The sequence below is a fragment of the Rhincodon typus genome, chromosome 1 (assembly GCF_021869965.1).
Source record: "Rhincodon typus isolate 14 chromosome 1, sRhiTyp1.1, whole genome shotgun sequence".
NCBI lineage: Eukaryota > Metazoa > Chordata > Chondrichthyes > Orectolobiformes > Rhincodontidae > Rhincodon > Rhincodon typus.
The window spans coordinates 101,374,584-101,391,634 of NC_063332.1; the positions used below are offsets into that span (position 1 = coordinate 101,374,584).

Here is a 17,051-nt window from a genome sequence, read left to right on the forward strand (position 1 = left end):
CTTCCAAAATAAATCACTTCACACTTTTCTGGATTGAATTCCATCTGCCACTTCTTTGCGAGCTCTGCATCCTTTCAATGTCCCGTTGCAACCTACAACAGCCCTCCACATTGTCCACAATTCCACCAACCTTCGTGTCATCAGCAAACTTACTAACCCACCCTTCCACTTCCTCATCCAAGTCATTTATAAAGATCACAAAGAGCAGAGGTCCCAGAACAGATCCCTGCGGCACACCACTGGTCACCGAGCTCCAGGCTGAATACTTTCCATCTACTACCACCCTCTGTCTTCTATTGGACAGCCAGTTTTGTATCCAGACAGCCAAATTTCCCTGAATCCCATGCCTCCTTACTTTCTGAATGAGCCTACCATGTGGAACCTTATCGAATGCCTTGCTAAAATCCATATACACCACATCCACTGCTCTACCTTCATTGATGTGTTTTGTCACATCCTCAAAGAATTCAATAAGGCTTGTAAGGCATGACCTGCCCCTCACAAAGCCATGCTGACTATTTCTAATCAAACTGTGTTTTTCCAAATAATCATAAATACTATCTCGCAGAATCCTCTCCAATAATTTGCCCACATAATTATCCTATTCTAATTTGAAGACATCAGTTGAATCTAATACCATCACAGTCTCAGGCACTGCATTCCAGGTCCTAACTACAAGCTGAATAAAATGTTTTTTCCTCATGTTGCTGTTGCTTATTTTGGCAATCACCTTAGTCTGGATTCTCTGGTCCACGATATTCTACCAAAATGAAACAGTTTCTCCTCATCAACTTTCTCCCAACCACTTGTGATTTTAAATACCTTTATCAAATTTTCTCAATTTCCCCTTCTGAGAGGAGAATAATTTGATTTCTCCATCTTATCCACCCAAATGAAGTACTACATCCTTGCAAACATTCACACTAAACGTGTTTGCATTGTCTCAAATGCTTAAATTGTAATGCCCAGATTGGACACTTACACCAGTTGAGGCTAAACCAGTGTTTTATACAGAAGTGATAACAGGTGGAGCTGGAGGAGCACAGCAGGTCAGACAGCATCTGAGGAGCAGGAAAGTCGATGTTCCTATTTATAAAACCCAGTATCCCATCTGATTTGTTGATCACTTTCTCAACTTGCCCTGCCACCTGCAATAATTTGTTCACACATATACTACACCCCCTTTAGAACTATTCCCTTTTTTCTTGCTTTGTACCAAAATGAATCGCTTCACACGTTACTGCATTAAATTTGCCATTTGTTCATGCATTCAATCATTCTGTTCATGTCACCTTGAAACTTATCATTACCCTTTGCACAGTCCCCTATTTTCAAGTTTTGCTATCCACAAGCTCTGAAATTGTGCTCTGCACACCAAAGCCTAGGTCAGTAATATAGATCAAGTAAAGCAGGCATTGTAACACAAGCCCCTTAGGAATCCCACTACCTTACCATTTTCCCATTTGAAAAGCAATCATTCATAATGACTTTCTGTTCCCTGTCACTCAGCCAATTTCCCATCTGAGCTATCATTCTCCATTTCTCCATAGGCTCAAACTCAGTGACACACCTGTTAGGTTGCACTTTTAATGTCAGAAACATTATGCTCATCAACCCTCTCTGTAAACTCACCAAGATACTTCAGCAGGTTAAAGACAATTTGCCTCAACAAATTCATGCTGGCTTTCCTTAATTAATCCACACTTGTTCATGTGATTGCCAATGTTGCCCCAATTGAAAGTTTTTGAAAACTTTCCTACCACTGAGGAGAAAATGACTAGCATATAGCTGCTGTCTTTATCCTTAAACTCTTTCTTCAACAAAGTAAGGTTTGTATTTCTCTGGCACCAGCTCCATATCTAAGGAGGATTGGAAGACCATGGCCAGTTGTCAGCAGTTGTTTCTTTTACTTCCTTCATTATCTTTGGATGTGTATCATCAGGTTCTGGTGTACAGCAGTCAATCTAATACCATTACTTGTCAACTTCTAGCCCATCCAATGCCTCAGCTACCTCCTCTTTCACTGTGGCTTTGACTGTGTCTTCTTCCTTATTAAAGACAGATGCAAAATAATCATTTAATACTTCAGCAACACTCTTGCCTCCACGTTAAATCTTTGTATATATAAAAGTACATAGATATCAGTTCCATTCGTTGTTTTTATCAGCCATTTACGAATTATCCAGGTGAGTTTTGGATTCCTTTTGAATTAGCTTCTGTAAGTAACACACTCAGACTTCATCAATCTATTAGACATTCAGCGGGGAATTCAGATCAACCAAGCACATTGCACTACATTCACTAACACACTTCCTATCCCTTGCAGGATATGTTACAGAAATGCAGCTGACAGCAACTAACTGATGAGGGACAGACAGCTGCATTCCTCACTCTAACGGGGAAGATGGACTCATGTCAATTGGAGTGGCCACTTCAATTCCAATGGAAATGTTTTTCATCCGATTTTGAAGCTGTAAAATTGCTGACAACTGGTAAAGAAAGTTTCAGTGAGCACCAGCTTAGCCAAATGAAAATGTTGCACAAGTAAATGCAAAATACTGCAGATGCTCAAAATCTGAAATAGAATGCAGGAGAAACTCAACAGCTTTGGCAGCATCTGTGGAGAACAAAACAGAGTTCAAGTCCAGTATGACTCTCCTTCAGAAATGTCACACACACACTGTTCCTTGTTGAGGTCGAAGCAGGAGATTTGCTCCCTAAACATCCTGAGTCTCCATATGGGCTCCTATTGTGAGCCCTCTCACTCTCCATCTCCTCCCTCTTTACTCACTTGTCCACCTCTGTGTCATATTTCCTCATTCTTCCTGTCATGCTGTAGGTCAAATGGAATATGAGATGGATAGCCAGTGATATAAGCAATATCATCATCATATGCCACACAATTCCTTATAGAATTCAATTTCAGGCAGCTGCATGAACCACCAAAATAGTAACAAAATCAATCATCAATTGATCTGAAAGTGGTTATTGATTCTTCTAAATGATACAAGTGGGCCCTACTGCTGATTATCATTTCAGTTGTACAAGATCAAGAGCTAGTTGCTTGAATGCTATAGTTGAAAATGACAATATTGGAGTCAGTCATTTCCATGGTCTGGATTCTAACAAGCACTGCCTTTGGCCACATTACCCACATCACCAAAAGTGCATAGAACTAAGACAGCACTGCAACTGTGCATACATGCATCATATTGATATTATTTTGGACTCAAACCAGCATCCTTAGGGCTACAATTAAGATTACTACCCAACCAAATATTGAGGCCCATGGCACTTATAGACCCAGAATTTGTCTCGTCTTGTTTTTTTTCTGCAATGAAAACCAGATTCAATTAATACCACGTGGATTATTCTGTACATCAAATGTCAGTGCTTGCTTGAAGTGTTGTAAAATAGGGTCATACAGCACAGAAGAGGCCCTTTGGCCAATTGAGTCAGCCCTGACCTATCTGCACCAGTCCTACTTTCCCGCATTTGGCCCATAACCTTGAATGTTGTGTCATGTCATGTGCTCACCTAATAGTTTTTAAAGGTTGCGAGGTTTCCTGCCTCTGCTGTCCTCCCAGGCAGTGCATTCCAGATTCCCACGAGCCTCTGGGTGTATTTTTTCTCCTTAAATTCCTTCTATGCCTTCCCCTTAAAATTATGCTCCCTTGTTATTGACTCTTCAACTATGGGGAACAGCTGTTTCCTCTCCACCGTATCTATGGCCTTTACAACATCATACACCTCAATCGGGTCCCCTCTCAGCCTGTCCTGCTCTAAAGAAAACAATCCGAGCCTGTCCAGGCTCTCTGGAGAGACCTGGGATACTGTAAATCAACCCAAGATGCTGGTTCGAGGAAACCTGGGAGTAGAGATTAGGGGTAGATTGAGACGATTGATGAAATCCTGTTACACTGTTCTCACGATTGAAAGGGTCCAATGGCTATTGTTCCTCTTTATGATACCGCTGCTTCGCAAGTTCACCGCCTTGTCAAAAGGGTCACATTCTATTTCAAGTGCCTGCTTCCAAGTCATCTAAAATCAGTATGTCTAAAACATAAAGCGAGGTAGTTTTGAATAATTGACAGACACCTTCATTGGGTATGTATTAAAATATTTGTTTTATGAAAATTTAAGATTATGAGAAAGGTACTGTTTTTGTCTTTCAGTCAGAAAAACTCACCCTCTTTTAGAATCACAAATAAAAACCGAAAGAACTAGGATGCTGTAAATCAGAAACAAAAACAGAAGTTGCTGGAAAAGATCAGCAGGTCTGGCAGCATCTGTGAAGAGAAATCAGAGTTAACGTTTCGGATCCAGTGACCCCTCCTTTTCCTTTAGAATCATGTTGGATTTTTAAATGTTCTTGAGTACTGGCTTAAAGGAAGATCTTTACCCGTTGGAAGGGCATTTATTGATTTATAATCAGAACTTGTTTTAACTCTCGTATGTGGTAATATATGGTTTCTGACAAAGCATGTGTGTGAATGTTAGAGACTCTAGATGGCGTGCGAAAGCAGCTCAAAGTAAACTCGGGGTTTGAGTTTCTGGACTGGGAGATTGGAGTGACCAAACTATTCTCACTTTACCTGCAATCCTGATCGGTGGACCCAATCTGCACTTTATTCGTTTCTGCGAAACTAAATCAGTGCATCGTTCCTATAACCGCTGCTTAAGCTTTATATTGCATTGTTTTCATCCAATTAAGAACTAGAGAAGGGAGATGATTTCGGAGTTCCTGTTGCAAGTCAATGCGTTAGTGTTGATTGGGGAACCTTTGCTTGAAATTTTTAAATGGACCTTGTGCTTATAAAAAGTGCACTGGGCATGTATCTATCTGTAAATGGCGATAGGATGTCTTGTCAATGTCCCATTGAGGTTTGCAGACTGGGTGAGGATGAGGTGAGGCGACAGCTCAAACACAACCCCGGCTCGTTTTCCTTGAACTTTTCGTTCATTCAGTAAGACACGTTCACAGACTGAACGGTGTAACATTCCAATTTTTCTTGAAGGATTCGGTACTGTTTGTACAGAGAAAGCTGATTTTCCAATTCCTGTAGTTTATTTTCACGGCCGTTGCAATATATATCGCTGGCATTTGTAAAGTTTTGAGGTAAGGGTATTTTATATTCATACGAATAATGCTGGCATTGTTTTTACCGTAGTGTTTTGTTGATGATCGGCGACATGCGATTGTCCCGTGATAAAAGTCTCCCCCTCACTGGGGTGAGATATTCCCTGCATTTTAAGCCCGTGGTTCTTTTGGTTTGCCGTAATGGGAGATTCTGACCGTGGCGCGGACACACAATCCACTCACTCAAGGGGTCCTTCAGTCACGCTTTTTGACTTCTGCATGTCAGAAACCGGAGTGCTCAGCACTTAAGCGAGCTGTGTGTTTCCGTCTTTCGTTTCATCCTTGCACTTTCTTTTTACGCCAGATCAATTTGGATGTTTGCAAATGCAACAGGTGATGAGAGCCGACCTGACAAAGCTTCTCCGGCCTCTTTTTGTCTGAATGCAAGATCCATTCGATGAAGGATTAACAGCAGTTTCACAACCACAATTTACACAAGACTGTAATGGACCACTTTATGCTACTTTTCCCTTATCCAAACCTTTTAAACTGGCGGCAATTTCAATGTTATCAATAAATACTATTTCATACACGAAGAATAACTTAAAAGAGTCTGGTATATTAAATATTTCTGGGTAGCTTTTTTAATATTTACATATAACCAGCCCAAGTGTGTGCGCGCCTTTTCGATTGCTGTGAAAAGGTTAAGAGATATGGGAACAGTTCAGAGAAGCAGCGTTGCCGAGTGGAGCTCTCCGCCATTTCACACTCTGCTGCGTATAAATTAGGGACTTGATTGCTGTGCAAACAAACGAACACGTTATAATTTATCACGTTTCTTAGGCCGCCCACTCCCTATTGGTTAGGAGCTGTGAGTGCACCAGAGGAAAGCATTTGGAGCGAGCTAAACTGCTGAAATGAACATGGACCACCCAGTTCGACTGCCAAAACTCAGGAAGCAAAGCTGTGCCTGAAACGGTTTATCTTACGTGTTAATATGTTCGTTGTTCGGTTTTTACCCCCTTTCCTGCAGTAGCATAATTGCAAATGCCTTGACTATCCCAGTTCCTGAAGGGCGCCTTGGCTGGGGTGTCTGAGTGTGCCCCTCTTATCCCCAATCCCCGCTTGACAATCTTGTCACAAAAATTGATATGTTTACACATTAGACTGCAAACACCGACATTGAATTATGTGATTAGGTTAATGGTATTTTTGTTGAGTGACATTGTTTTGTTGGATTTTTCTGGGTTTTTTTGTTGGAGTTCGTCTCACCCGTGTTACGCCCTCTCCATATTTATCCAATGGTGTTATTGTTATCTGAGTGTTGTTTATTCACCTGTTCATCTGTAGATGTATCTATCCTTCCAATATTTATAAAAATATTGTGACTATGTATATGTGCCTGTGATGTATGTTTATTTAGACAACAACATATAAACAGCATGTGTAATCTGTATATATATCCATCTAATCTATGTCTATCAGTCTAATATTATTAACAGACAAAATCGATTTAATGTGTATCTATACATTATACATGCGGTACACTCGTGTGTGCAATGCACCAAAGCAGAAGTTATTATAACTGAAATGTATTATTCGAAGATTAAATTTGCAGGAAATGCTTTAAAAAACCTGGGGAATGTTTTAACCTGTTATGGGTCCGTAATGCATGAAGCATATCAATAAGATCGTTGAAGTTGATGATGATCCAATTCAATGATGTGATTGTGTGGCAGTAAGGCTGTATCGAATGCTTTTCAAGTAATTGTTATCTTTCACTGCAGACAGGTTTCCAGAGCAGTTTCAAACGGCAAGTCAAATGTGCAGTCATTTCTCCAAATCCCCTCTCGGTCCAGCACTGTCCGGCCTTTCGAGGGCGGACGGCGAGCAACCAATGAGGAGACGCTAAAACATCGAGCCTCTTTGTGGTGGCCCAATCGGATTGTGGTTTTTGGGGCTTCTGCTGTCAATCATTTGAGGAGCAATGACCCGGGAGCCGAGAGAAAGAGTCGAGAGACTCAGTGTTAACTAACCTCCGCTCGCTCTCAGATCCCAGGCCAACCAGCAGCAATGACTTGCGTGCTCACGGAAGTACGGACACTACCGATAACTCCATAGAGAGAGAGAGAGAGAGAGAGAGAGGGAGGGTGGGAGGGAAGAAGAGATAAACAACGTTTAGAAAAGTTCGTGGAGAACAGCATTTGCTAAAATGGCTGTTCGTGGTAATACTTTGACCCCGTTCTCCATCCAAGCAATTTTAACCAGAAAGGATGAAAATCGACACTCGAAAAATTTGGACGTGTCTTGTTTCTCGCCCGCTACCTGTTGGAAGATGTTGAACGCTTTGGATTCCTGTCCAAAGATCAATGCGTCTTCTGGGAAAATCGATGCAGGGAGAGATCTGCCGAGTGAGCAGCTCTGTTGTGACTCTGATTCAGGCGTCGGTGATGAAAATGACTGTAAAAATCATTCGATTTGCAACTCGGAAAAGGAGCTAGAGATTGCAGCAGCGTGCTCCTTCCAGTCGAAACCAATGAAGGAAGCAAGTTCAAGTCTCAGCCAAGATAAAGATGATAATAAGGACTATCTGTGTAGCGGAGGAATGCCAGAACATTTAGCAGGTAGCATACAATACTTATTCATTCGCTAATAAATCACTGCAGTTTATGGCAATAACTGTTTACACACGTAAACACAATTAACTAACCATTGATTTCTATGTAAACTCGGTATTTTGCAAAGTGCATCTGCAAAGCAACTTCTAGAAATGTCGCTCGAGACTTACACACTTTGACAGTGGATTTATCCAGATTTATTTTCGAGCGGTTTATTTAAGAAGTCACCCTCATTAGTGTATTAAATGGCCTTTTAATGGATTGGATAGACAAGTAAATGCTATTCATTTGAGATCTTATTGTTCACTCCTTAGCTCCAAGCCCCATTGACGAAGACTGTAAATCTGAGCAGAGCCCGGATCAGCCCAAACAGAGAAAGAAACGCTCCAGAGCCGCCTTCTCTCATGCCCAGGTATTCGAGCTCGAACGCCGCTTCAATCATCAAAGGTATCTGTCTGGTCCCGAGCGGGCGGATTTGGCCGCCTCCCTCAAACTCACCGAAACTCAGGTTAAAATCTGGTTCCAGAACCGCAGGTACAAAACCAAACGTCGGCAGCTTGCTGCTGACCTGATGGCTTCGGCTCCAGCCGCGAAGAAAGTAGCAGTGAAAGTGTTAATCCGGGACGATCAGAGACAGTACAGCCCGGGAGAATTACTTCGGCCATCACTGCTCTCTCTTCAACCATCATACCAGTACTATCCGTTCACCTACTGCCTGCCGGCATGGACAGTAACCGCTTGCTCGGGGACTCAATAGATTCTTGTTTTTCAAAGAACAAAGTTTCAAATACGCGCCCTTAGAACTACAGTATTTATTTGCGTTTGTTTGAAGTATAAGCTGCAGACTGGGCTCAGCAGATGGAGTTTCCATGGTATCCATGTAACTGATATTTAATTCGAATCCAGCTTCCAGTAATGAAAGACCGCCGGAAAGGGAGAGAGCAAAAAAAAAATGCGGCGGACGTACTCTAAATTTTACAGAAAAGAATCTCGAAGTTTTGCCTTGGTTGGACATGCTTTTCTTTTCTATTTTTGCGAAGCAATGTGTGCTGAATGTATGAACCATTAGAGAAACTGCGGGCTGTCTCTTAAGTGCAAATATCTAAAGAGAGATATATTGTTTTATTACACTCCCTGGTTAAGAACAGCGGAGGGAAAAAGGCGCAGAACATTTAACGTTTTCTCGCAGACTGCTTTGGGTGATGTTGTGAAGATGTTTGCCCCAATCTCAAAATCATTTCGATCTGTGATTATATCCGAGCAGTTAATAGGGGTAAGAATTTAGCACTTTCCGTTCTTTTTGATATTTAGTAGCGATTAGTGTGGGCGATCTTATTGCAGGCTTTCTTTGTAATAGCAGCGTGTGTAAAATTATAACTGGTTAATCATTTCTCATGAATGGATCCGGAATTTAAACTAAAACTAGGAATGAATGTTTAAACACGGCACAAATATCACAGCGACAGAGGATGGCTCGATTCAGGACGGTGCCTCTGGAGTTGTAACCCTCTTATGAAAGTGTTCGCTCTGAATTATTTCCAGCTCTTAAAACAATAAAATTTACTATGACTTAAAAAAAGTGCCTTTTGTTCTCTGTAAACATCCAAATTAATTAAGACATATTATCGCGTTCAGTACTAGACTTTAATTCCATGCTACAAAAGTCATTAACCCATTATGCAAACAATATTAGGCTTCGTGCCTCGCAAGCGTGGAAATACTGACAGTCGAGGATATATAAGATTATTCATAAGAAAAAAAGTGCTCTCTTTTGACGATTCAAAATGTTCGAAACATTCCCCGAGAGCAGTATTACATTGATAAAGATAACTAAAGCCTCGGTGCAATGGTTCGTAATGTCACAGGGGCCCACGCGGGAGAGTGTCCAGTATTTTAACGTGGTATCCCTCTAACAAAGCTATTACATTTAAGATTTGTGGAACTATATAAGTGATGAAGCAAAAAGAATAGTGTATATATTGTATGTAGTTACTTTCGGTTTAATTTATATGGATCGTCCGACGTGGTAATATTTATTTCCGTAAGAACCATTCATTTGATGACATTGACATTAATTCGCTCCCATTGAATCAGGGCTTTAAAGATCGCATCCGATTTGATAACTTTAAGGACTAGATGCCGAAGTGTAAATCACGTGCATTGTAGTGAACAATCATAAATGCATTTTGTCGCTGAGCTTTCCCCAATATCCATGTTACCAGGCTTTCCATCGCCGGCAAGCCAGTCAACAGACCCACGTGAGTATGTTTTCCAGCGAAACGTTTGCAACCATTAATCTCCATTGCTCTGTTAAGGAAATGTTTCAAAATGACCATATTCCAATGTAATTTCTCGATGACTCGTTTTATGAGATTGAAACATATTCGATATGCAGGGACAGCCAATTATTATCACATTGTAACTACGGAGAAACACAACCCATACTAATTGCTTTTTGGAATGATTTACTTGGACAAACAAGCAGTCAATGTTGTGCAAAATAGGCCGTGTGGCTTCCACTGTGGATTGGAATAATTTGTACATGAGAAATTGTTATCCAGAAAGCGCAGTTTCATTTTTCAACTTTGAATATTAACTCCCGGATGCCAAATATATCCAATTGGCGACGTTGCAGTCGCAAAGGCGAGAAACGTCGTAAACATTCACATTTCAGTCGACTCAAATTGTTTCGCTTTTCGACCTCAATAATCATTAGAAACTTTTGACGCTCAGTGCAAATCAAAACCAGAGCGCAAATTTTTGATGGACGTTTCTATTTTTCTTTACAAACGGTAACATTACATATTCAAGGTATTCTCTGAAATAACGAAGATGAAACATTAGTTTGGATGTTTATCGACTGTATAGTAATTCTGAGGTGTAACATTTAAGTGATTTCATTCACAGCATATATTTTCAGGATTTTATTTTTAGAATAATTATTGCGCACTGAATTTGAGATTCTGCTATGTATGCATTTCTTTCGTAAGAAAATGTGCTGCCCGCAGAGGGGACTGTTTATTCTTACCCAGTGTTACGGTACGTCAAACCTATAAAATGATGGGGCCCATTAACATAGCGTAGACTGCAAGATACTGAAATAACAATACAATGATAACTATGATCCTTGTACCCCTGGAAATTTCGTTAATATTGAATAAAAGGCGCTCTACACCCTAAACAAACATCGTTCTCTTCACCAGAGTGATGGATCTCCAAATTGATGCCAAACAGGAGTAGCTTTCATAGCAACAGCCAAATATGTCACTATCGCTGGCAGAAGGTTGGATCCTACTTTGTCAACATGTTTCGGCGAAATTAAACCTAGCAACCGTGTTAGAAGGAAACGATTTTGTTGTGTTGCCCTGGAGAAATGATCAATTAATAATTATTATAGCCATTGTTTATGAACTGTGTAGTATACACGGGTGAGAAGAGGCATGGTAATGATGTGAGTTAAGACAAGCGGAGGCGGACCACGCTGCACTGAGACAGCTTGGACCCTTTTGCTGGCGTGATCCCCAAATTAATAAATGAAGTTAACTTGTCTCCAACGGATTGTTTGAAGAGATAACACTGGTGTGATCACTGTTTGATTTATGTTCCGTGGGTGCTGGGAATCTTCGGTGAAGGCAAAGTTGCGAGAGGGGGCACTGACCAAAAAAGATTAATGGGCTGATAGGCTAATCCTTTGCCTGTCTTAGCGACAAATCTTCAATGTCATTCTGTCCAAAGATTTATTCCCAGTAAAATAGAGATTGCTGCAGACAAGCAATGAGGTGCCTGTTCTGGCAGCTACAATCTGAATTGTCTAACGTAAGGAGCGGGTTGTCATACCGTGGGCGTCCTAAAATGTTGTAAATTGCCTTCCACGTTATCAAACCATCACAGCGGGTGCATGTTTTTATTTTAAAAGAATATTATCGTTGCTAAAATACACACTGTTCTACTACTTGTGCTAAGTGCACAATTGTATCATTGGTGAAGAGTTGCACTTATGGTTAATAAAAAAAATACTGGCAAGACTGGTCTTCGGACACCAGACTAGAAAGCAAAGGAACCATTCGGCAGGTCATGCAGCATCTGTGCTGAGAAAGTTCTACACCATCAATCCAGTACAGCATTCCAACATATGCTGCCCAGACCTACTGAAAATTCCAGCGCTTTCCATATTGTGACCGATTGTTTAGTGTAATGTTATACGGTAAGCTTAGGTTCATCTCCGATTTACTGCTATATATTTTAAGTAATATTTGTGTCAATATTTATCGCATATAAATATTGCATTGCATTTGGTAATTTACAGTTATTAAACTGTAATTTATACCTCCGTAACACATTTATTGAATGTTAGTGAGGCCACTTATATTTAACAGTGGACGGTATGAATATTATTACACGGTATATTACAAGTGGTGGCATTTATATATAACAAAATATCAATAACTGAACTTTAATCAGCACATTGAGTGTTACTTATCTACGCATATTTGCATGACCTTGATTAACTACATTTAAACAGACAAAACATTTAGAAAATACCAAGTATGATTTGTGAAGATTCTGACACGTGGGGCGAAGAACTTTTTTGGCGACCTATAGATACGGCTTATGTATTACTGTTGTCCGCTTTCTGCAATGGTAGACAATTTCAACATTTTATTATCGAGCAATAGATTTCCAAAGTGAACAGTTTCAAAACTAGTTCACCCAAGAACGATCAGTACCAGAAACCTACCATCGGCATCAATATCGCCATATGGCAGAACTGTGGGACTTCGCCTCCAGGCTAGCATTTTAGCTCCGAATATTTTTAAACATTAGGTTGATTTCAAATCTAATCGCCGAAACATCTGTAATGATTAGAAACTAGTAACGTCTGCCGTAGTAAACGGAGCGTCCCCTGCCATGTTAGGAGGTGTATATTCCCCAATATTGGAAATTGTAATTTTGTTCATCACACCTAAACCCATCGCAGCCTTTGGCTCTCCTACTTTTAGCACTTAACTCAATGCTGAGAGATGTGAACGCCGCGGTGTCAAAAGTCGTTCCATTGTATTCGGAAACAATGTGAGCTGTGCACCTGCATTTCTCCTTTGCCCATCATGCAGTTATGCTGGTATCGTCGCTACATGGAGACAACTCACTTTAGGTATGTTCGTGCCCATTGGCGGGGGAAGAGGAAGGTGGAGGAAGACAATTGCGTCATGTAGAATGGAAACAGTAAACGTTGTTGTACTGACTACATCACAAAAGCTGACATTCTATGCATGCGATTTTCGCAAACACGAAAGTGCAATTTTGAGTAAAGCACATTTAACATGGCTTGTTGTTGGAGGCGTTAGACCGGGCTCAATCGGTCAAGCTACAACAAAAGCACGCCAATGCTGCAGTCTACAGTGCTATTGTAAGCGCAGATACATTCCCATGGAATACTGAGTGTAACATAACCTGCATCAGTCGCACTCTGTCGCGGTTATTACATCTGTTAACCACTTCCTATATTGTCAATCTTTCACGATTGTGTTTAGAGCTTCACTTAGAGACATCTGTATCAGTCCGTGGTACATAAATATAGGAAAAGTTGCTAATATCCAAACAAGCAAAAGTCTATTCTTCTACGCAAACTTGCCGCTAAGACCTTATGAATTCTTTTGAAATTTTGCGGTCAACTAGAACGAGCCTGATGGATCTCCAGGTTCATTTTGAGATTGTGCATCGACGCACAGCTGATTGCGAAACTCTCTGATTCAATGCTTTTTTGGGGGACGTGGAGGGAAGGGGGGGGCGGGTTACCCTAAGTTAATCGGAGGGGCTGCTGCCTCGCTGCTCGGAAATGCAGATGCCATCGGTGCTTTAACTAATTGATCAACTTCTGAAGAGTGCGCCTTCCATCTATTCATTAATTGTTATTAATAAGAGTATTTGGACAACGAGGGCTAAAAATACATAACAGGCTGAAACATTTCAAACAGTATCTGTGCAAAACATCGGTAAAATGTCTATTTCTTTTCGCTGCAACTCTCGCATTGCAACAGCGACTTCAATTTAAAAGTATTCCACTTGACACAAAGCACTTTTGTGCGTCCTGGGGTCCTGGAAAGGGTTCTACGTAAATGCAAGTTTTTCTAAACTTATTACCCAGCTATAACTAATTAGGTAATGCCAGGATTCACTTGATTAAACGCGTATGAGGACTAGGTTGCACATCTTCGGATGTAGCTATTTAAGATTGCATGACCAAACAAAAAACTATAAACGAAACTGTTCCATAGTGAACCGTGATCCAAACATAGAATACTAACTTAACAAATACACTACTTTCTAGATCTAAAACTTAATTTATAATTCCTAAGGCAATCATGACATAGTCCGAATCCTTTGATGCTTATTCTTAGTCATACGGAACATAACCCACTGCCAAAATTCACTCAAACGTAGGAGTCCATCACTCAATGTTAGAGACAGTTAAGTTTTAAAGAGTAGGTTTGTGAACGTTTCCGTTTAGCTTATAGCGCTGAACAGACAGTTGCGTGGGTTTGTCACGCCTAAACTTTCTAATACTTTTTTCGGTGTACATAAACCCTGATCTCAGTGTCATTCTGGAATTCAACTTATTGAGAAAATAGTTGAGCATTTATTATGATTTAATTCTTTTTATCAATATAAAAATAAATTACTGTCCTGTTAAATGCACTTGATGGCACTGGATCCAAAGTAAGGCATGCTCTTGACTTTAACAATCATCTATCAAGCCCCGATTCATTTAAAAAAAAGCAAGTTAACCAATTTTGATCGCACAAACAGACCATTCGGCCTATTTTTAATACTAGCGTTTACTCTCCATATCATCCTTTTTCCACTTTACTCCAACTGACTTCATCAGCATGTCCTTCCATTTCTTTTCACGCGTTTATTTAATGTCTCCTTAAACTAAACTATACGATTTGCCTCAACTCTTCCTTGTGCTATCGCGTACTACAGTCCAATTAATTTGTCTGTAGTTTCTTCTGGATTGCCGGTTGGATATATTAACGGCTGCTGTTAGCAGTTATCGTTAATAATGTTTTGGATTCACAGAACTGTGGAAATACTTTCTCCATGCCTATTCTATCCTATCTCTCATTTTCTTCAAGATTTCTATTAGGTCACCCTCCAACCTTCACTTCTCTAAAAGAAAACCCAAGCTTGTTCAATATTTCCTGATAGGTCAGGCCATAAGACGTAGGAGAAGAAGTAAGCCATTCAGCTCATCAAGTTTGCTCCGCCATTCCCAATAGCCCTTGATACCGCTTTTATTTAAATCTTCTCTCTTTACAAACAAATCTGGTGCTTGATTTGCATCCTGTTAATGCCCCCATTAACCTGCCTTTTAATGAGGTAGGTACCTGTGTCGGTAGACAGCTTTACTCCTTTATGTCGCTCAGACTCTTATTGTCCAAACAATAGATGCCTATCTTCATCTTCTACATAAAGCACACCATCTCACATTTACTTGTATTGGGACGCTGAAAGCAAACACATCCTTATTGGTCGAATGTTTATAATTGTGCTGTAAATTCTATAAATTGTACAGTTACAAGATGGAAACACAATGCTATGTTTTTCAGCGAAGTTTTTCACAAAACCAGTCGTGAGTTTAGGGAGACTGGATGTAAAGCCTTAGAAAGTTTGCTGTGAGCCCAGCACTTACTATCATAGCGCCGCCTGTAGGAAGCTGGCCTCGCCTTCTCAGGTAAATTGTCAAGTTTCGCACTTGTTTGTTCTTTCCCTGCCGTTTTTGTAGACATAGTTCGGAGTTTTAGTATCCCCTACCAGAACACACGATTTGCAATGCTAGGGTTGTGTTTTATAGTAGAACAATAAGTGTCGTAAATAGTTTTACTAAGAAGCTGTTCTAGCTCTGTCAATAAGTTGGATTTGTAGTTTGTTCAATTGAGAGCCTGGAAACATTTTCAACATCACAGTACTCAACGTCAAAATCAAGGGCGCTCATACATTCAAATATTTACATGTACAAAAAACAATCGCATCTTATCCATGTATTACTGAAGTTGGTTTGCCCCAACAGTCTCAACTCCTAGTGAGGTTGTGAAGTGGAAAGGCAAATGAATGAGGGTACATCACTTAAAAGATTACGAGTGAATTTAAAGGTGTAATGTAGATAATACACCTGAAAAGATTCTATCCGACACGTATTTAAAACATCCGCCAATTCACAATGGTTAGCCTTTTTGTTATAGAAACGAAAATATTTCGATTTAATCTAATTCCTCTAATTGATTATCCTCACAGACGGAATATTCGCGATGGAGAGAAAATAAAGACCATTCCAAATGCTTTGGCGCGAATAAAACAAGCTAACTTCAACTTTGTCCCACCGGGTTTTGTTTTGCGTGCTAGCGAAACCGAGAGAAGCTCCATAGAAGCAGAATGTGGTTTACATATCTTCAGTCCCTGCTTGAAGATGGTTACAATCTGGTACTAGTCTTTAATTTTTAGTTTCAATATTCATAGTGATCTGCGAGCCCCAAATCTAAATCCGTAAAATACAGCAAACAACCAAGTGCAAATGCAACATAATTCCTTTAAAAGAAATTAGAATCGAATAATATAGAATGCTGAGTTCTATCAAGTCGGTGGATATCTTGGTTAATTTTCATCAAGCTCACGCGTAGAAAAGAAATGAGATTGTTCTTTTGTTAGATCTGCAGTCAGGCAGGTGGCTTCATGGTGCTCAAGAGAATCGGCCAGAATTCAGGAACATTAACATCTGCTAAATTCCCATTACTTATAAAGGAATACAAATTGGAGAATAAATAAGGACATGCATTGTAAATGATCACATCATTCTGTGTTTGCTTATCAGTTCATACTTGTGATAATCCGAGCGTTCCAGACGCCGTCCCAAATGAGGTTGTGGAAATGTAAAGGCTTCTGCATGGGAGCTAAGTGAAAAGTAAATTGGAAAAGTGCACAGCTACAGATGTGGACAATAAACCCATATCCGTCAGAATATTTTAAAACGGCAATAGTATTTAATATTCATTTCTGTTCCATTTGAGACTATGCTTCAGGACACTAAATTCTATGACTAACCTGTGATCAAACGCTTCTTTATAAGGATCAGTACATTCAGCTTAGAAGACAAGGACAACTTGTTTAGTGATAAGAATGGTGTTCTTAATGAAAAAAAATCATTGCGAGTTAGCCGCATCTCAACGAACACCGTTGCCGTTATATAGACTCCAATACAGCAACGCGTTGGGGAACCAGAGGGGAGTCCATAACTCACCAATGAAAGGGCAGCCCTGTCTGAACTAGAAACTATTCTCCTGTGCACGCTAGGAGAG

General features: G+C 40.2%; 1 protein-coding gene across 1 annotated transcript; it reads left to right on the forward strand.

The window, feature by feature from the left end:
• The first annotated feature begins 7,247 nt into the window (after positions 1 to 7,247).
• Positions 7,248 to 9,264, forward strand: nkx3-2 (NK3 homeobox 2). Its single transcript, XM_020511930.2, has 2 exons — positions 7,248 to 7,704; positions 8,013 to 9,264. Exons 1-2 carry the CDS (start codon positions 7,293 to 7,295, stop codon positions 8,453 to 8,455), a joined length of 855 nt encoding a protein of 284 aa, XP_020367519.2. The 5' UTR covers positions 7,248 to 7,292; the 3' UTR covers positions 8,456 to 9,264.
• Positions 9,265 to 17,051: the final 7,787 nt, after the last annotated feature.

Bases quoted from the DNA above. Each gene is read 5' to 3' on its own strand.
- nkx3-2 (XM_020511930.2), top strand. From the start codon at position 7,293: ATGGCTGTTCGTGGTAATACTTTGACCCCGTTCTCCATCCAAGCAATT. The intron at 7,705-8,012 runs GTAGCATACAAT...TTCACTCCTTAG, and splicing joins AATGCCAGAACATTTAGCAG to CTCCAAGCCCCATTGACGAA.